This window comes from Patella vulgata, chromosome 6 (assembly GCF_932274485.2).
Source record: "Patella vulgata chromosome 6, xgPatVulg1.2, whole genome shotgun sequence".
Taxonomy (NCBI): domain Eukaryota; kingdom Metazoa; phylum Mollusca; class Gastropoda; family Patellidae; genus Patella; species Patella vulgata.
The window spans coordinates 10967669-10989228 of record NC_065884.2 but is presented as its reverse complement, the minus strand read 5'-3'; the positions used below and the strand labels follow the sequence as shown (position 1 = coordinate 10989228).

Below are 21560 nucleotides of genomic sequence, written 5' to 3'. Positions count from 1 at the left end.
CCGAGAAAGAGAGAGAGAAAGAGAGATGAGAGAGAGAGAGAGAGAGAGGGGGGGGGGGTAATGTGTAAAAGAATATTGTGTATTGTATATCGGGTGATTATCATTAGACAAACACCTAGTTCATTACCTAATACACAAGACTTGATAATAATTATTGGACAAAATATACAAAATCACGTTAATTAGTAAACCGAAATGAACCAAAGTTATACATGTACTTAATTTAGGGTGGAGATGTGGAGTGGGTGTTGGGTAGGGTACAGCAATGGCGATAATATATGCAAACTTTAACTGTGCATATCAATAATAGGACTTTTGTTCGTTTTCTCCATCAACAAAACAAATAATAATCTATTTCTCGGGAGTCGCTGCTCTCGTTGGTATAGAGAAAACCAATCGTACGATGACTAATAGTAACGCATCAGTCAGAATACCAGAAACAAGCTATTCTACTTGTTCGGCTATTTTTACAACTTTTCCTATATAGTTTGGGGTTTCTATCAAATGCAGTTCTGCATTTCATTTAGGCCTATGAATAACCCAATCCTAGCGCTTAAATATTAAAATAAAAGAACTTTAATTTCCCATAATATATATATAGTGATGATAATAATTCAATCATTTGATAGTGCAGATAAAATCGAACTATACACCCAATTAATGAGAGCAAGAGAACAGCGCTTTACGCACAACAAAACGGATAAGATTAACCTGCGGAGAAGACAAAGTAAACAAAGGTACACTTTGGCACCGATATAATATACATGGCACTGCATAAACAACAATTCGGGTATAAATAAAATAAAAACAGGTAAAATGATAAAAAGAAGACTGTAAATTTTATGAAGAGCTTAAAAATTAAATAGGTGTGAATGAATGAAACGGGGTTTAACGTCCTACTTTTCTGCTCCTCGGCTAATGAAGGCGTACTATGAGGGGCAATTTGAGCGGAAAGAAATTGAATTTCGTAGGCCTATGTGTGACTGTGAAATACATGTAGCTTTATTTTACGTCCGCTTCCACCAAAGCGATATCGCAGACGTGTCCGGTTCTTATAACATAGATCCCAAAAGGTGTACATGCATGGGACATCGTTTTTTTAAATTCCATCCGAACGACTTGGCATACAATATGCCATATATACGTTTGACATAGTAATATTTTAAACCCCCAGCACGCAACAGTAACAGAGAGAGAGAAATGGGGTTTAACGTCCACTAGTAACCAGTACGGTATTTAATGCTGGGGTAATTATGTTATTTTAGAAACATCACGACCTGCTTTGTTGTGGGTTTTTTTACATCTTTTGAAAGATGTTAATAGTTTTGAAATAACATGGTTAGCCATTACGTTTAGATTTCTATGACCGAAATTTGACCTCATCAGTGAAATTTGTGAATGAAATAATGTAACACGTGCGTCTTTTAAAATTAGGTTAACGTTTTAAAACCACGGTATGATTGTTCCCATCTCGGCGATATATAGCGGTAAATATATTGTTCGATGAAGAAAGTCAGAATAATATCAGCTTCAGTCGTACAGATTATTCGGTAAAGGTGTAAAAATAACCTGAAAGTGTATCGCTATACCTACATGACGTCAATATACGCGAGTTGTAGTTGCCTAACCCCCTATTCTTGACTCGACCAATCGCATTAAAACACATTGAACCATGTGTGATGTCAAAGTTATAGACGAGTCCATTTCACTCTTACTTGGGGTAAACGTGTTACAGTCATGGTATACTAACGGTAATTTGCCGCAGTATCTGATTCTATTTGTAGATTTTCTTGACGTAGTAGGATTCTGCTATCATCTGACTACCTATATGCCAAATCGCATCCCTCATTCCGTTCTCTTCGCGCAGTAGTAAGATTCGGTGTCGGGCGTAAGATCTGGCGCCCCTTTCTCTAGGAGCTACCAATTACGGCTATAGTCGATTCACATCCAACAGCAGGTTGCTTCAGTGAGATAGGGGAATTCACTCGGCAGGATTTTACTTACTTCACTAGTTTCATTTCGACTAAGTATCACCTCATCTTTACAGGGGAAGGGGAATTTTTTAGAAAGTAATTTTTATGAGCCGAAGGTGATATTTGTAAAGAGAGGGGCATATTGAAGCGAGTGCCATGGATGTAGCATTCGCAAAACCGGTGAGAGAAGTATTAGATAACTTCGGCACCGATGAAAATTCTGGTTTGTCGGATGAGCAAGTCAAAAGAGCTTTAGAAAAATATGGACCTAATGGTAAGTGGAAAATTTATGATATTAACTTTCTTGGAAGGAGATATCGTGGTAGAACCATATTGAGTTACTTAACGAACGTCGATGTGTGATGAAACTGTCATGGCGGCTTCCACGCGAGTAAAATGTGACTTTTGGAATTGAATATATTATAAACGTGTCCTATTGTGATATGATATAAATTGATATCCATGAATGATAAATCGGTGATTTAATGGTCAATTTTTTTTTCTTGTTCTTTTCAGAATTGCCCGCGGAAGAAGGTAAGTTTAAATGGAGTATAATAATTTCTTTCGAAGTGGTTTTTGGCAATTAATAGTGATCGCTTATGTTATCAACAAAGTCCCACACGTCATTGAGAATTATCAACAAATCTGAAAGTTGTGTGATAAAGCTGATTTCACTTATGGATTAAATAGTTTATTCTTCAAAGTGTTTTGTAAAAATTCAGGGTAAAAATTGTGTGCTTCTTGATTTCCAGGAAAACCTTTATGGGAACTTATTTTAGAACAATTTGATGATTTACTTGTGAAGATTTTACTCTTAGCGGCTGTGATTTCATTTGTAAGTATTTAAAATGAATTTTTAGTTTTTTTCACAAATTTTAAGCCCCACCCCACAATGGAAAAGCTTAATAGCCTATTAAACAATCCTTGTAGAATGTATGTTGTTTTACCCTTGTAGTGAGTGTGATTTAACGATGCAATGCCTAACCTCATCCAAGCAGATGTTCGGGCAATTTTTACCTCTTTTGACCTTCACCAAGGTCTTTACCAAAATAGCAGGCAGTGAGGCACCAATAGAATACTGACACGATATGCCAACCATACCCATGATACTATTCCTACCTTAGGCTAACACATTCTTCCCACCAATAATGGCAACTCTTATCTAAACACTTGCATTATTAGATACATTGTAGCACGAGTGATTTCTACTAAACCAGAAAAGATATTGAACTTATTTTAAATAATAGATTGTCGTATATAATATATCTACTGTGGGTTTTTATCCCATTTGTCAGTTAAATTACAAATACTGGAACGTTTGATTTCTAGACTGTAAAATAAAGTGTTTTGCTCAACCTACATGCACATTGTATCACTGTCAGGGTTTCTTTTACCTAGGTTTTGGGTTAGAAATTACACGATATTAGCTGAAGTTAATGTAAATGCTTGATATGGCCAAAGATTTATGTACATATAAATGCTTGTCCCACTGTATGCTTTATATATTCGACTGGTGCTGTATTTGTAGGAGTTTCATTGTTTTATCTTTTGATTTTTTTTAACATTGCCATTTTTTAATCAGAATAATGAGATTTGTTCAAGAGTGTTTTTTTTTTCTAAAAGAATTATTTATGCGCGTAGAGATTGACTTTGAATCATTGAAATGCCAATGGCTTTGCAGTAGATAACATTTGTCATTCACCTTTTATGGCTGTGTTTATAAGTTGTATTAAATGACTTTTGGTCTCATGGGTACAATTGTAGCACCAGGCTATACAATACCATGCATGTACTAAGATTAAATAGAGAATTTAACGATGTCATTTGTTTTTGATTTCGTTGATTGAAAAATAAATTGAACTGAGGTGATTTAAATGGTTTAAACCTTCCACTACTAGTCGGAGCATAGATTTTAATTGAAAATCAGAAAAGTAGGATGTTAAATTCCGTTTCATTTCATTTATGTTGCCTTAAAGTGGCATTATGGGAGATTAGATAAAGAGTTGACAGTTCTCGCTATAATAGTTAAAAAATAGATAATGTAAATAGAATATGCTGAAAATTTCAGTCAAATTGCTCCTCTCTGAAACTAGATATTATCTTTTGAATTTTAGGCTAACCTCGATCCTCATTACTAGAGTTGGTACGATAAAAAAAAGAGTCTCGATTATCCATTTTTACGTTTAATTATTTTTCAAAAAATGTATTCCAGTCCTGATTGTTATTGCTATCTTTGTTACAATAGTAAACAAAGTCTTTATTACGGTATCCATTTTGGAATCGGATCATTAACTGCCAATCAGATGAAAATTGAGAGCATCTGAGTTCATAGAGAGTTGATTATAGTCTTGGCTAGTAAATAAGTGTCGTATTCCAAGCCAGCTTCTTGCATATTTTTCAAGAATGTAAATGTATTTTTATTTTCTAATCCGACCTTGAGTAACATGGAACGCAAATGCCTCCAGATTCCTTAAAAAAAAACTTGTCTTCCTTTTCTGATTTATGGAATCTATTGATGGCAGGTCTATGTCTAGAAATAGTTTTTACATGGAGAAATTTTCCCGCAGATTGTTTGTAAATAGAGAACGGGCCTGAAATAAAAAGCCATTTATGTCATGCTGAGAGAGATTGCTGTTAGGCGATATCAAGCCGATGCCATGGCTTTGAGGTTTCTTAATTTAGATATTTCTAATCTAATTGGAGATAATTTGTCGAAGTTTAAAAATAGACTCGACGGTATGTACAGTGTGTGTAGTCTGTGGTATATTTTTATTTTGTGTTCATGCCACACATTTTGGACATGTTTTCTTTTTGTGACTGAAGGCCACAGGAAAATAGGTTCTGTGTTAAAGTTCATTTGGTGTAGGAAAGTAAATCTTAAAATCACATTTCATTTAAACATTATTGTATGTGGCCCACTCATGCATGCGAATTATTGAACTAAAATTGTGCGATGTGTTAGTCCCCAAAAAACCTAGTTTGTATGGTGAAGATATGTTAGTCCCAAAATGACCTAGTTTGTATGGTGGATCCCCCTCCCTCTCCCCCTCTCTTTCTTTCTCTCTCCCCCTCTCTTTCTCCCGCTCTCCCCCTCTCTCTCTCCCCCTCTCTCTCTCCCCCTCTTTCTCTATCCCTCTTTCTCTCTCCCTCCCTCTCTCCCTCTCTCTCTCTCTCTCACTCATATATTCCCATTCATTTTTAATATGGGTTTATAAATTATTGTACATGTATGGTTGTATAAGTGTATGGAGTAAATGAGTAAATTTTATGAGGTCATGTGATGTTTGAGTTACTATTTTAAGTACATGTATGCAAGTCCATATATGTGTCATGTACAGTTTACAAAGTCCATTTATATCATCAGATACAGGGTTTAGTGTTATACATGTAGTTAAATAATTCAACACTTTTACAAAAAAAGTTCCATTCTAATACAATTTGTGTAGACAGTTAATTTGAGAAAATGAGAAGAATATCCATTTGTGGGGAAGTCGAATACAATATGCAGTAATAAGATTTTGATGAGCCTCTTTTAATCTGATTGAATCCAAGATGGGACATAACTGCCGTTAATATTTTGGTTTTATTTTTTTAATTGATTTGAGCACTGGTATGTGTACTTTTTAGCATTGGATTAAGTCTTAAAATTGAGATCTTTTCCGAAAAATGAAAAATTGGCAATTTAAATCTTAAATTGTTTTGTTTTAGTGTTGTAATTAATTAGGATTTACCATCACAGTTTTAAATCTTTCTCCTTGTTTTTATATTTGGTTGAATACTGTAAAATATTCCTGTTAAAGGGACAATAACACTCTTGCTGGCTTGACAGCTCCAGAAAATAAAAAATAGCCTTATTCTAAGTACTAGATGTGTTAGTGTCCTATCTGTTGTGTAAATTATCCATTAAATCCTATTTTACTTGTCCAAAGGGTTCAAAAATATTTTTAAATCCAAGTCACATTTGAAAAGCTTTACATCAGGCTTTTCAAATCATTTAGTTGAATTTTTCCAATTTTTTAAATTAGGTGTGTTAAGATGAAATTTGTATCATCAATTAATTGGAATATTGTAAAATAGTACAATTTGTTGACCAGAATAAAGATTGGGACATATTTTTCAGTTACAAGAGTGGTATTGAGCCTTTAAAAAAACACATAGTTCTATATTTTGACATTAGATCTATGACATGGTTAAGTTCCAATGTTCCTAATTACATGTATGCTAATATAAGCTTATAGACATTAACTAGACAACCTACATGTATACAGTATGTAAAAGAAAAACCCCATTAAAATGGATTAATCTTTAGTCTTTGATACCCAGACTGTAACATGAACTAAGAGAATTACATTAGAGAATACAAGGATTGGTATAATACCTGTAGATCAATACTATCAACTATTGGTATAATGTTCTTTTTAAATCCAGTAAATGATGAAAGTATTGAAAGAGATTAGGACATTAACATTAGATAAAGATGTGATTAAGTTGGTTGTTGAATCTGGTTGGATGTTATATAACAGCTAGCCAGTTTTATTGCTTAATTTGGCCTGATGTATAGAATTATGCAGACATAATAAGAGATAGATTAAATCACATATAATAGTCCTCATATTTGTTATGAAGAAAGTGGATTTGCACAATTTGGCTTTAAGGCTGTTCAAAAAAATGATTCATTATTGTGTGTTAATCCCAAGATCAACCAAGTTGTGTTAATTCGGAGTTTGCATGGTGGAGTTGTCTTATGCACATCCTACCGTTCTTCATTTGACAGTTTGTACTTATTACCCAATTTCATTTCCTTTCCATTTCATTTCATTTCCTTGATGAAAAGTCTGTTAGCTGTCTGTGGGGTTTCTTCCCCTTCCAAACACCCCATGCACACAAGGAAATTGGTGAAATAAAAATTTAATGTGTTTGTCCCATAGTTCGTGTTTAGTGACTGGTCGACCATAAATCTCTACCCGTGTTGACTGGATATAAATACTTTTTAAATCTTATACAAGTCTACTCTCCACAATCATATGGCTCTATCACGACTTATATGTTTAAATATTAATAAACCGCTTATGGGTTTAAATAAGATAATTGTTTTTTTGAGTAGAAAATGATAAAAGCATTTGATATCAACATGTATATATATGATAATTAGGACTGGGATGTCAAGTAAAAAGTGATTCTACTTAAAGCATCACGTAAGCTGCTTATGGATTTAAATTACACATATTGATAAGGTAGAAAAAGATAAAGGTATTTGATACAGTGTACATGTACTTATATATGATAGCACCAGGATCACCTCTTACTAATGCTACTATTTACACTGTCACATCGATTGTTGTGGTGCCCCCAAGAAATAATACATGTATTATAATGGTACCGGTACATGTATACTCCAGCAATACAGAGAGCTACTCAAATACGTGTTGCTCGGGCTGGTTTGAGGCAGTTGTAGGAAAAGCATTACAGTTTCAAACTGTCCATTGAATGATATACATGAAATATATTGCTGTTTGTGTAAATATTTATCAAGAAATCCGGGTAGTTATTAATATTTATATGTACTAGGGATTAAAGGGTTCAATCTAAATGGTTTGATCTATCAATTTTCATGCTCAGATCTGAGAGTTAGATAATAATCGTGTTGAAATAAGAGTGAAATTGACCATATGCCCATCATTAAGATGTTTATTTGTAGTAATGAGTTAGTAATGATGTTAATGAAGACATCAATTGGTAATTATTAATAAATTACAGACTATTGACTATCTTACCACATTAGTAAGGTCCTTTCAACAAGGTTTTAATAATTAATAATATTAATACATCCCCTGCTTTTAATAGAAGATGGTCAAAGTTCAAAGCTTTTTGTCCACAACTGTTGGCTAATTAGGCATACACATTTATTTTTCGTTAATGTATAAAAAAAAAAACCCTGTTTTTGCTGTGTTTGTCTTGACTGTTAATTTTCAAAAATTGTAATGGACATCTGTTTTAATTATAAACTGTTCAGTTTTTCTGTAATTCAATTTTTCTTGTACGATTGAACGTCTATACTTTCCATACATGTATATACCAAAATTGCCATACTTTTATTGGAAATAACCACTCAATAAATCTTTTAAGTCTCTAAATGTTATTTTAAGTATTGAGCTGGAAACTCGATCAGTGCAAAAATTGGTGAATTCCTGTCAGTATTTTACAAAGATTACATACATACACATGTTGGTCAAATCTTATGATTTTAATCAAATTCAATTCAATTTTGGAGATTATCTGTTCATATTTTTTTTTTTTTTTTTTCCTTTTTTTAAATTAAATTTTCGATGATTCAGTTGGATTAGGCTGTGAAAAGTTGGATTTCGTCTGGAAAACGCAAATGACGTTAGCGGCTTTACTGAGTTGGTTCGAATACATTTGGCATTTAAAACGATTTCAGAGTTATACAATTAAAATAGAGATAAGAAACTGACTAGATGCATGACATTAAGAAAGTTGACGGGGAAAAAAAGAGATTGAGTTGTCTACTCTACAGACTTATAGAATGATTACTCCGGTCAATAATACGGCTTTTAACAACGATCCAGTTTTACGAATTATATCTGTTTTTTTGTACTGGAATCATTAGTTGGCTTCATCTAAAGTATTGACTTTTTAGCCTTTCTTTCAGTTAGTTCTGGGTTCAATTATTCTAGAAGAACTCATCTCTTGACAGTCATTCAGTCATTTAAATGGAATAATCTTGACGGAACAAAACCTTCTTCAGTACACAACAATCTATATCTGATTATACATGTTTATTGATATTTACTTAATCTCAGTTACAGTTTTTATACGCCCACATGGAAATCTTTATTAGCCACGTTGGCTAAGCGGGTCGGGTGTTCGATCCCTGCATTGGCCGAGAAAGTAAATCAGAATTTTCAGGCGTGGTTTCCCCCTTGTGAGTGGTGCAAGACGGAAGGTCTGACAAAGACAGTTATCTAGTTATTCAAATGGTATGAAAAACCGAGGACCTATGTATACATTGGTGTGCACATAAAAGATCCCTTGGCAGTTGGAATTTGATATAAGAGTAGGCCATAGTGCAGCTGTCCAGGCAAAATTTCCCTCATAGCACACTGTATGATGTATGCCCGTCTTCATTAGCCCAGTCGGAGCAGAACAGTAGGACATTAAACCCCATTTCATTTCATATACATGAATGCTCCGAGTTGTAATCCTAATTGCAATATTAATATCTGATTGACATGTAATACATTGTCACAAAATGTCAAAAGTCAGCAGATAATTAATAAATCTCCGAGGCATGTGTAGTGAGTGGCAAGTAATTGATATTTACGTGTTGTATTTTAGATTTATATTAGAACTTTGAACATATCAGATTTTTACGAGAATTGCAGACTGGAATGATTTAAAGAGAAGGAATAAGTTCTACTTTTATATCAAGTACTGCCACTCATTTTAGAGAAATAGGGTATAGAAAGGGTGGAAATAGGGTAGAAAGGGTACAGTATGTATAAATAGGGTATATAAATAGGGTAGAAAGGGTATAAATAGGGGAGAAAGGGTATAATTAGGGTAGAAAGGGTATAATTAGGGTAGAAAGGGTGGAAATAGGGTAGAAAGGGTAAGGGTGTAAATAGGGTAGAAAGGGTGGGTGGAAATAGGGTAGAAAGGGTAGGTGGAAATAGGTGGTGGAAATAGGGTAGAAAGGGTGGGTGGAAATAGGGTAGAAAGGGTGGAAATAGGGTAGAAACGGTACAGTATGTAGAAAGGATATAAATAGGGTGGAAATATGAGTAACAATTAATTTGAGTTTATTGCTAGGAGTAGAAAGAAATTTTTGTGAAGTGAAATGGGCCTTAATGTCCTACTCCGACAGGGTTTATGAAAAGGGGCATACAGCATACAGTGTGCTATGAGGGATTGAAATTATGAATAAGGTTAAAATTTAGGAATGCAAAGGAGGAGCTGTGCCTTTAATCATTACAATCAATATTAGAAAAATATTTAATCATTAAGATTAAAGGTTATTTAAAAGCTGTGGAAGCCATAAAGATCAATTGACAATAACACTTCGCTGGGCTTTGAAAAATTACTTTTTTTTTGATTATTGATGGCATTGTCTATTATCGATGCTTTGTAACTTTTCTGCGTTGTCATGATTGAATTATTTGAGTGTACTGTGTGTTAATCTGGCATTAAGTCATTGTGAAATAGTCAGTAAATACAATAGGTTAAACAGGCATTATGCAAGAGCTATATCTGCCTAATGCAGGTCTTTCTTTTTACGATGTAGTCAACAGAGATCAGTGCCACCAATAATTTTCGCTGAACTCTTTTGATGGGTTTTTGGGGGGTTGGATGGCCGAATGGTTAGCATGTGTGCGCTGTATCATTGAGCCTGTCATTGAGTCAACTGGCATGGTTTCGAATCCCTGGTTGTACGTGACAAGGAGTAGGGTGGCCTGTCCAACCTCGTGGGTTTTCTCCGGTTTCCTCCCACTACTAAAGACCCCTACGTGCAAGCGAATTATTGAAATAAAATTAAACCATAAATTTGGCCCGAAACGACATAGTTTGTGTCAAGTGAAAGTTCAACACCATTTCTCTCTCTCTTTTTGTATATGTGCTTTTGAATCTTTTAGAATTTTATTTAGGTTTGATCAAGAAATCTGTATTTTGCCATTTCGTTCCTTAATCCAAGAACTTATTTATTGAATCTTTCAGTTTTTAGGTTTGTTGAATAAATCTATGTTATTGAGTTCCTTGATCCTAGAAATTATTTATTGAATTAAATAATATTTTTACGCCATATGAGATTTAACCGGCATAATATAGTTCCCTTGGAGGTGTAGGTTTCGTTTCATTGGACTCGTCTAGAGAGATGGAACTAAATAAATCACGACTCGTAAATACTCGGGAATTAAATAACAATCAATAAAGAAGAGGCACTGGAATGTGGATTTCTCGTAGAAAGATGACAGTATATATGGATTTGGTTCTCAACTGGTTAAATTAAAGGGACGGACTGGAAATTATAATAGTGAGGATGCTCGATTCACAGTCCAGAACGTCCCCGAGTTGACAGAATTGCAATCGAGTGACGCGGAATTCGGTCCTGTCAAAGTTCTGTCAATCCCAACAGCTGAGGTGGTGTGAGTAGAATTGTGACGTATTTTCAGTAACAAATATGTTTCAGCTGCCATGATTGGTTGAGATAATTTTTATGCAGTCGGCACATGCGTTGTACTCCGCGATTCTCCTTTTCACTTGAATGACACTATTTTGGGAATTGATAGAATTTAATTCCGGAACATTCAATCGAGTATCCCCAGTACCTGACATCAAATGTCAGACGCTAATGAACTGGTATCTGACCTTTTTAAAGGGTATATGTCTCTAATTTTGGAAACCTTAAAATAAAAATATACGAAAATGGGTCTATAAAAAGTGATTTATATTCTATTTTTAAAACATTTATTAAAGATACGTGTATTATTATTAAGGCTTGACTCTGTTGTACAATTCCGGTTTCCTCCCACTGCTAAAGACCCCTATGCGCAAGCGAATTATTGAAATAAAATTAAACCATATGTTAGTCCCGAAATGACCTGGTTTGTGTCGAGTGGATGTTAAACCCCATTTCTCTCTCTCTCTGTTGTACCATGTACATATACATGTAGAATATAGAAAAAGGTAAAAAATGAGTGGTCTAATTAAAAAGTGAATAGTTCAAGATTATTAAGTTATTGCCCTTTGAAACGTACATTAGTCTCTTTTGAAAAAAAACCTGAACCCAGTCCCTCGATCCGAAAGGGCATCACATTGACCCAGTCATATTGCTGTTAACAAAATGTATGCAAGGATAGTTTTTGCTCTTTTTTTGAGAAATGGGTTCATTTGTCCATCCATGCTAAGATGAGCAATGTGATATGTCAGTGCTTTGGAACAGATAACTCTGATTCTACAATTGAGATTGAAGAAACTTGGTATACCTCCATACTTTGACTTAGTTAAATATGTGCAATTTGCATAACAATGTGATTGCTAGATTAAAGAGGTAAACGTGCAAGTAGATTATTAATGTCACTCTTAACTTTTATGAAGTGGTGAACATCCCTTTAGATATTTTTGATTTTAAAATATTTTATTGGCTGTCTCTTTAAAACACATCAAACAGTTTTATGCTTGACAACTGAGAAGAGATTAAAACTGCTAGATTTTCACTGCACACTGTATTGATATTTTCTTCTTTCAAAGCAGCTCATGCCAATAATTTAACGCAATATAATAGAGCTCTTTTAAGGGTACAGCATTTATTTGAATAAAATTTGGACCAAAATGTTTATTAACATAATTTTTTGGATTTACATGTCGTGTACATGTAGTACTGGGATCCTCTATTTTTGATATTTTTCATGGATCGGTTCCTGCTTATCCCCGAATGTATCACTGAGATCCAGACTTGCCTGCACTGTATTAGGGAATCTTACGCCCTCCTTTTTTTCGAATGTGGGGGTTTTATCGTCCTTTACTTGGATTTTCTATTAGTACTGTTTGTGTTACTCTTAGGACTTTTAGTGTTGCTTTTTGAGGGAGGGGGGGGGGGATATTTTACGTGATTTTTTTTTTCTTTTAAATAAATTCATTGTTGAAAAGGTCTTTGCAGGTTTAAGTGAAATTAGAAAAAAAAAACCCTGCTATCAGGAAGCTCATCTTCTGAAGTCTACATCCAAACTGTCATGAAATACGAATATTGACATGTCATGTGCGATAGGCAGGATATGCTCACTATTTCTAGAACACCTGGTACCACTCTTAATTTTGGGGGATTCGCATAGCTAAAAAAAATATTTTACCGGTACTCAGTAGCATTATGTACATGTATGAGAATGATGTAAATTATCCAGTCGATATATTCACAATTTTATGGAATACAAGTCAATTACTGTTTAATGTTTATGATTAAGCCATGTTTCGACTAGGGTTCTCCTCTTTAGTTGCCTGGTATTAATAAACGTAATCGTATTCCATAAAATCATATGCCGTGCATTTCTGTTTCAAATGTAATTGACACAGTTTAGTCAATCAAACACATGTACTGAGTACTGCGCTGAAATCAGCAAAATCTAAAATAGAAACATGCAGAAATGGTTTAACCAAGACTTGTAAGATATTTTAAGACGATAAAATTGTCTACAATCCGTTATTCTCATTAACGTTAATGTACATGTACCTTATTCATTTAGCTACTAATATACCTTATTCTCTCCAGCCCAAAAGTTGCATGTATGATCAGGTTTCAAGCTGTAATGACTCATATTTTGTGACATCCCGATTGACAAATGTTGTGTGCCAGGCAGGGTATACTTTCATATTCATTTGTAGCGTACGTTTTTGCGATAATCAAAAACTATCATGTTCTTGTTTATCTGAAGTAACAACATATATAAAGAAAATTGAAAGCCCTGGTAACTTCTCATACATGTACATGTAACTATTGTAACCCTAAGCAGTGGTTAATTTTGACAGATGTTGTGCAAGAGGCAGCAGGTATAGCCTACAGTAATTGGTGTATTTCTGTGTTTGCCAACAAAAAAAACAAATGTGGTTTGAATATCACAAGGGACCGAGTATCATTCAGATTTGATGACAAAAGGAAAGAAACTGAGCTAACCATCTAGAATCTAATACTGAATCCAGTTAATAGATTGCTGCACAGAAAGTGTTAAATGCCGTCAAGATTCATCAAAAAACATCCAGTTTGTGCTACCGTGTAGTTTAAGAAACACTACACGGTAGCACAAACTGGATGCTTTTGATGAATCTGGATGGCATTTAACACTTTCTGTGCGGCAATCTATTAACTGGATACCTCTATTAGATTCTAGATGGTAAGCTCAGTTTCTTTTCTTTTTTTTTCGTCAAATCTGAATGATACTTGGTCCCTAGTGTATCTTGGCATTCGCTATAAGAGTAGGCTGTAGCGCCACTGTCTGGGCAAAATTTACCCCATAGCACCTTGTAGCTCATAGTAGTACATTTGTTTTCATTTCATAGTGCAATGAAATGCTTACATGTATATAATCTTAGACTCATTACCAATATGGTTAAAACACAGATCCTATTTCGTTTCGTTTTTATAGTTCAAAATTTCGTTTTACTTGTCTTTACTACACTTGGATCTGGAAGACTTGTTATTTAACTCGCGTTCTGCTTGAAATGAGGGGTCAGCCAATCAAATGGTCTGTCGAATCGAGTGTTTGATCTTTTTTGCCCGGAACTGTGGGTAATCCACTAGTAACATCAATGCTGATTGGTTAATCAAATGTCTTGACGTCATAGGTCAAAATTCGGTCTTTTGACCCCTGACGTGATCTATCGCTATAACTTGTCAGATCTTCATGTAGTGTAAGCCATCGAAAGTATAAAAAAACGAAACGAAATATAGATCTGTATTTTGATCAGATTGACTCATTACACATAAGCTTGAAATGGAGACAGGAAGGCATAAAAAAAACTTTTGTCCACAGGGATTAGAGGACCTGTAAAAATTGTAATAGAGATGTAGGAAGATGAAATGCGCACATTCTTTTTCATTGCTCCACCCACAATAATCTTCGGAAAAAGTTTTTAAGTCATCAAATTAAAACTAGTTTGAATGATTCAATAATGCATATAATGAACGATGATAAATGTAAACAAGATGTTGCAACGTTCGTATATGAAATGTTTAAAAATAGACATTAAATACCATTTGCTATGTACAGTGTAAGGCCTAATATATACCTTACAAGCATATTAATATAATTTAATATACTTTTAGAAACCTCTGTAAACCTTATTCTATGTTCTTTGATCGTTCGGATGGCACGAAAAAACCGAGGTCCCGTGTACACATTGGCGTGCACATAAAAGATCTCTTAACAGTTGGAATTCGATATAAGAGTAGGCAGTTGTGTAATAAACCATTATTATTAAAGTATGATGAAATTTGACAAATTTTGTAATATTGACAAAATGTAATTTGTTGTAAAACTGTTAAATACAGTAGATAGATCCTACTGATATCAAATTAATCAATAAATTTAAATGACCATGTTAGTATGTGTAACAGGTGTCCTGATATCTACTACTTCATGGATGTTATATTATTTATTTCACACGCTTTATTTCATTCATAAAGTCAGGTATAAAAAAAAAAAAACATGTGGTATATACATGTAATAACTGATAATGAAGCCATATCTTTGTTATAGTTTTAATTCCATTTGAAATATGATCTTTTTATTGTAATTGATTGATGTGATATACATCCTTTATGGAAGGAAGTAGGTCTATAAAGAAGTCATAAAATTCCATAATTAATTTCTTTATTCCTATGTACATAACAAAAGAACTGCTATAATGATACAAAATACAGTTGGAATTTGATACAGCGAAAGAGTAGGCTGTAGTGCCGCTGCCCGGGCAAAATTTCCCTCATAGTACACTGTATGGCATATGCCCATCTTCATTAGCCCAGGTGGAGTGGGATGTTAAACCCCATTTCCTTTTGAAATGATAAAAGGAAAATTAGTCCATGATAATGTTGCTAAGTGTATAACACATTCTTTGGGGGCCTGGGGGGGGGGGGGGCGAATGGTTAACACTTGGATCAGAAGGTCTGTCATTGAGTCAAGTGGCATGGTTTTGATTCCCCGCTTGTATGTGACGAGGAGTAGAGTTGCTTATCCAACCTCGTGGGTTTTCTCTGGGTCCTCCCGCTGATACAGAACCCTACGCGCAAGGGAATCATTGAAATAAAATTGAACCATATGTTAGTCCCAAAATGACCTAGTTTGTGTCGAGTGGATATTAAAAACCCATTTCTCTCTCAATCGCTCTATAACACACTCTTCTTGAAATTATCCTGAAGATTGGAGGTTTTATAATCCAGACTGAATGACTCAAGTGAGGATTATCATTCCACCATTTTGCATCAAAAGGTTTAAATAAAAAAAGCTGAAAATAATTTGAAATTCGATTGGCAGTGAAGAAGAAGAGATGTTAAATGTCGAATTTATAACGTGCTCAGGACACAGTTTAAAATCAATACTGTTACACACTTATCTGTGGCAATGTCTGTTGATGCAAATATTTTTTTTCCAATAGATTACTGATTAAATAACACTGCCTTGACTTGATAGATTTCTTCGCCTTTCAATACAAAAATTTAATTTATAGTATAGGAAATTTAATTTTCGATGAATTCATATAATTTGTGTGAGATTTTTTTGTCAAGCACATAATTACAATCTTTACTTTGTAATATGTTATGCTCCATACATGTATTTAAGAAATCTCAAAGAAAATAGATCAAATTATCAAATGGAATTCTATTTGAATGTGCTTTCCTACTATTAGAATATTCTCCATATAATATGAATAATGTCGTTGAAATAATTCACTCTTGATTTGATTAAATGTGTATTATAAATAAAACCACTAACAGAAATTCTCCTGCATATTTTCCAACTGTCACATGAATAAAACAAGCTTCATGTCTGCCACTGTAATTTAATATTTTGATATTAAATAATAATATCAATGTATATGATTTCAATGTTGTCATTCAATATGATATTTTAACTATCTGTGCATGCATATTGCAGTCAATATAGTTAAACATAAATAATGCCAGAGCTAAATCTGCCTATTGCAGATCTTTCTTTAGGCCTGAAATGGTATCTAAATTATTAATTACACATTAATTAACTTATCCAGAACATAGTCAACTCTCAATCAACTGAAATTTTCAACAAATTCCCTTTACATTATCTTGTTTTTAACTATTATAGTGAGAACTGCCAGCTATTTATCTGATCTCCCATAATGTATCTTTAACAATGGTTTGGAGGCATTTAATTTTAGATTCTTTAACTATTATTCTTACTTCGTCATTGGTGGTATTTTAAGAGACTGATAGCTTGGTCGCCAGGGAGACATTCCTCACGGGATCAATCACTTTGAATTGCACAATTCAATAAGAATTTTTGGACCAAACCCAACCCTAACCTTAACCCTAACCCTAGCACGTGGGGTGTGTCAGTGTTTCTAAAAATAAACCATCATCTCGTTTATCAATGCGAGATTTCGTCAATTCACCATAGCCGGTGTTGTGAGGAATGACGCCCTTGTGCAAAATTTGAGACTGATGTGTAAATTGTGTCTAGTAATTCAGATGGGACTAAAAAAAACCCCAGTGAATGTTAAACTAACCTTGTCAGTTGGAATGAGTAAGACGAAATGCCGCTGCCCAGGCAATATTCTCCCCTGCAGATTGGAATGAGTAAGACAAAATGTCGCTGCCCTGGCAATGTTCTCCCAGGAATCTCCGCCACAGATTGGAATGAAAATTCCCATATGTTAGTCTCAAAATTACATGCTGTTAATAAGATGTTAATTCCATTCATGTTTTTAATCGTTACGGTGTAAGTTTATTATATGATTGATCTATTAACATCACTTTACTGTGCAAGTGTTGGATCAGTAATACAGGTCTTGTGTAGGACAGTCAGTCGCAGTTACCTAAAGTAGCAATATAATGTTAGTTATTTATAAAAACCGACCATTGTTCTGTCTTTGCATACTATGAAAGATACTATATTATGGGTCTACAAACATACTGAATTATTTACAAATCTCCACATTTCTCAAATACCTATCAAAAATCTTAATTCTTTAAACGATAAGCTACATGTTCAACAGTAAGAGATAAATGGAGAATATTGCAAGCACTTGTCAAAATTTTCTAAATTAACATGCATATTCAACACTTTGTATGATCAATGACAAGTTTTCCAGCTTGTATAAACTTGTTGCTGCTTTAAACTTATGACTGTCGTTAGAGACTTCACACCACTTCTAAATATGGCAGCTGAAGATTTTAAGGTATTATAATAGGTTAAGTTGGTCAAAAATTGCCTATTTGTATTAAAATTTCTGTGGATTCATATTCCTATCTCTTTAAAACAGTAAATATAACGCAGTGAAGATTATAAGATATAATAGGTTCAGTTAATCTGGAAATCACCAATTTCGAATCCCTGCTTGTACGTTGCAAGAAACAGGGTCTCCTGTCTAACCTCGTCTCTTCAGGTCCTCCAGTTTCCTCCCACCACTATACGACCCTTACGCGCTAGCAAATTATTGAAATAAAATTGAACCATGTTAGTCCTGAAATGACCTAGTTTGTGTCGAGTGGCTGTTAACCCCATTTCTCTCTCTCTGTGGTCATGTATCAATAGAATACTTTAGGTTGAGTTCTAAATTGTTTGAAATGTCAGTGACCGGCTTTTTCACCTTCTTAAGTGTGGCTATTGATCCATTGCGAGCTTGGTTTAATAATCAAAGGAAATGAAATCAGGTCGTAATTAATTGAAACAGAGATTTGTGTAGAGAATCATGATACGTATATTTTTATGACTAGTTGTTTGGATGGGATGAAAAACCAACATTAAAGTAAGGTGTGGCAGCCACTGTGGCTCACTAAGATGTTGGTTTGCTAAACAGTGTTCAATCCAGGTGGTATTGAGGAAAGTGCCCCAGGAATTTCAGGATGGAGGGCGGGCCTGGCAAGGAACAGCATCCAATCGTTCCAATCCGTAAAAAAATAACCCGAGGTCCTGTGTACACTTTGGCGTGCTTGTGGAAATAAAAATTATAGGCTGTAACACTACTCTCTGGGCAAAATTGTTTAGAAAAGTAGTAAAGTGTTCATTACATGGTTCATGCACCTCATTTCTTTTAACTGTATTATTGTAATGATCAAATATGTACAACCAAAGATTAATTCTACATGTGGCTGTTAGTAAAGTTTACTTACAATTCATTAAAATTTCACATGCGCTGTATCACAAGGTCTGTCATTGAATCAACTGGCGTGGTCTCAATTCCCTGGTTGTACGTGACAAGGAGTAGGGTTGACAGTGGGTTTTCTCAAGGTACTCCGGCTCGTCCCTACTGCTAAAGACCCCTATGCGCAAGCAAATTATTGAAATAAAAATTGAACAATGTGTTAGTCTCAAAATGACGTTGTGTCGAGTGGACATTAAACCCCATTTCTCTAATGATCAACTCTCTCTCTGTAATTATCAGTAAGGTTTACTTACAGTTCATTAAAATTTATGAAGTTGTTGATATAGAATGATTTATTATCGAAAGAATGTATGTCAAGTGCTTTCTATTTAATTTATCCCACCATTGTTTATTCAGTAATTTTCACTACAAATAGTGTAGGTTATTGGTCATGTTTTATCATGTCAATGGGACAGAACAGAGGGCCTGGAAAGGACCGTATCTAGTTGTTTGGATGGGACAAAAAAACAAGGTTCTACGTACACATTGGCATAAATGTGAACGAATCTTCGGCAGTTGGAATTCAAAATAAGAGTAGGTTGTAGTGCCATTGTCCAGGCAAATTTTCCCTCATAGCACACTGTATGACATAGGCCTGTAGACAGGCCTGGAAATAACGGTTTTAGATGTACCTGACAAAATGTCAGGCACTAATGAAATAGTACCTGACATTTTCAACTTAGTGCCAGACATATATTTATAATCTCAATAAAAAAGACAAATCAGTGCCGGAAAAAATGACAGGCACCAGAAGATTTGTGCCTGACAAAGCCTGAATCTGTACCTAACATTATCTGTGACATGTGCCTTATTTCCAGGCTTGCCTGTCCACATTAGCTCAGTCAGTGCACTGATTTGTCTTTTTTATTGAGATTATAAATATATGTCCGGCACTAAGTCAGTGCAGAACAGTAGGACGTTATAAAGCCTATTTTATTTCATGTTTTATCCTGGTTATATTAATGTTTTTTCTTTCGTGACTTCTAGAATCAATATACATTATGTCTGTGTATTCTAGTAATTTCGTGTTTTTAAAAAAAACCAAAGGAAGCTGTGTCTAGCTTACCAATTAGTTAGTGTCGATGATACACATTTCAATGCTTCCAGTAAAAAAACAATTCTAGGTCCATGTGTCTGCAATTCTTTTTTCATGTTATTAAAGCTGCTAATATCTGTTGTGGAGAGTTCTTAGCCTGCATTGCACGTAACCATGGGTAGACATTTGCAGCGAAGACTTGTAAAGCAAGGGGATCACATGGCTAAGTGGGTAAGACGCTGGCTCGCTAGCCTGGAGGCAGAGTGTTCGATCCCTGCATTGGCCGAGAAAGTTCATCCAGATTTTCCAACGTGGTTTCCCCTTGTCAGTGATGCAGGACGGAGGGCCTGACAAGGACAAATGAATCTTTTACGTGCACGCCAATGTGTACACGGGACCTCGGTTTTTCGTCCCATCCGAACGACTAGACAGCTTTCCTTGTCAGCCCCTCCGTCCTGCATCACTGACAAGGGAGAACCACGCCGGAAAATCTGGATGAACTTTCTCGGCCAATGCAGGGATCGCCTGACAAGGACAGCTGTCTAGTCGTTCGGATGGTACGAAAAACCAAGGTCCCGTGTAGACATTGGCATGCACGTAAAAGATCCCCTGGCAGTTCGAATTCGATATAAGAGTAGGATGTAGTGCTGCTGCCCGGGCAAAATTTCCCTCATAGCACACTGTATGGCGTATGCCCGTCTTCATTAGCCCAGTTTAGGAGCAGAACAGTAGGACGTTAAACCCCATTTCATTTCGTTTTGATTAATCAAATGTCTGATGTCATAGATCGTCATGTAGTGGAGGCCATCAAAAACATAAAAAGACGAAACGAAACATAAATCAGATTGAGAGACTTGTAAATCTTTCTAAATTAGCTGAGAATGTTCTTAACCTCATGTTAATGCTATAATGTATTAAGTTGTCGATGTAGACTACAATATGACCTCATCACTCGCGCTAAAAATGGATTTAGGTGACAGAATGGTCTAAGTGTGAATCTTTTATCACCGATATGGTTCTGGAATTGATCCTCTGTATGACTTTGGCTAACATGGACAGTCGTCTTATCAGTCTGACCCAACTTCTAGTTTCATCTTCATTCATGTGGACCTAGTTTTTTGTGAACATTAAATCCTATTTTTATTACCAAGCATACATGTACATAGTTTGTCGGTCTATCGGTCACAATATAATCCATATATTTTTGAATTTGTTAAATTTAAAGAAGCCTATTAATTCTGAAGGTTTTTATTTGTTGTGAGGCTTCAATTATGATCCAAGCTTTCTTACACATACATTATGCAAGAGCTTAATCTGCCTATTGCAGGTCTTTCTTTAGGCCTGAAATGTTATCTAAATTATTAATTAGACATTAATTAACTTACTAACCATAATCAACTCTCGATGTCAACGCTAGCCTGCGATGTTTACTGGATTAGGATACCATTTGCTGCTCAACTATCATGAAATGGATAATCGATACTATGTTTTTTATCGTACTGACTTTAGTAATGATGATCGAGGCTAGGCCGAAAATTCAATCCTTAAAATCTCGGTTCAGAGTGGATCAATTTGACTGTAATTTGTTTGAAAATTTCCTTTACATTACATGTATCTAGTTTTTAACTATTATAGTGAGAACTGCC

The 21560-nt window shown here is 34.8% G+C and overlaps 1 protein-coding gene across 5 annotated transcripts in view; it reads left to right on the top strand.

The window, feature by feature from the left end:
* Positions 1 to 1790: 1790 nt before the first annotated feature.
* LOC126824764 (sarcoplasmic/endoplasmic reticulum calcium ATPase 1) overlaps positions 1791 to 21560 on the top strand; it is a 67494-nt gene continuing 47724 nt past the window's right edge. For 3 of the 5 annotated variants that reach the window (XM_050554134.2, XM_050554131.2, XM_050554130.2), the window contains exons 1-3: positions 1792 to 2247; positions 2490 to 2507; positions 2726 to 2808. In XM_050554134.2, coding sequence (XP_050410091.1) covers positions 2130 to 2247; positions 2490 to 2507; positions 2726 to 2808 — 219 coding nt within the window. In that variant the 5' untranslated portion in view covers positions 1792 to 2129. Of the gene's footprint in view, positions 2248 to 2489; positions 2508 to 2725; positions 2809 to 21560 lie in introns of all 5 variants that reach the window. The other 2 variants (XM_050554133.1, XM_050554129.2) reach the window with 2 other exon arrangements.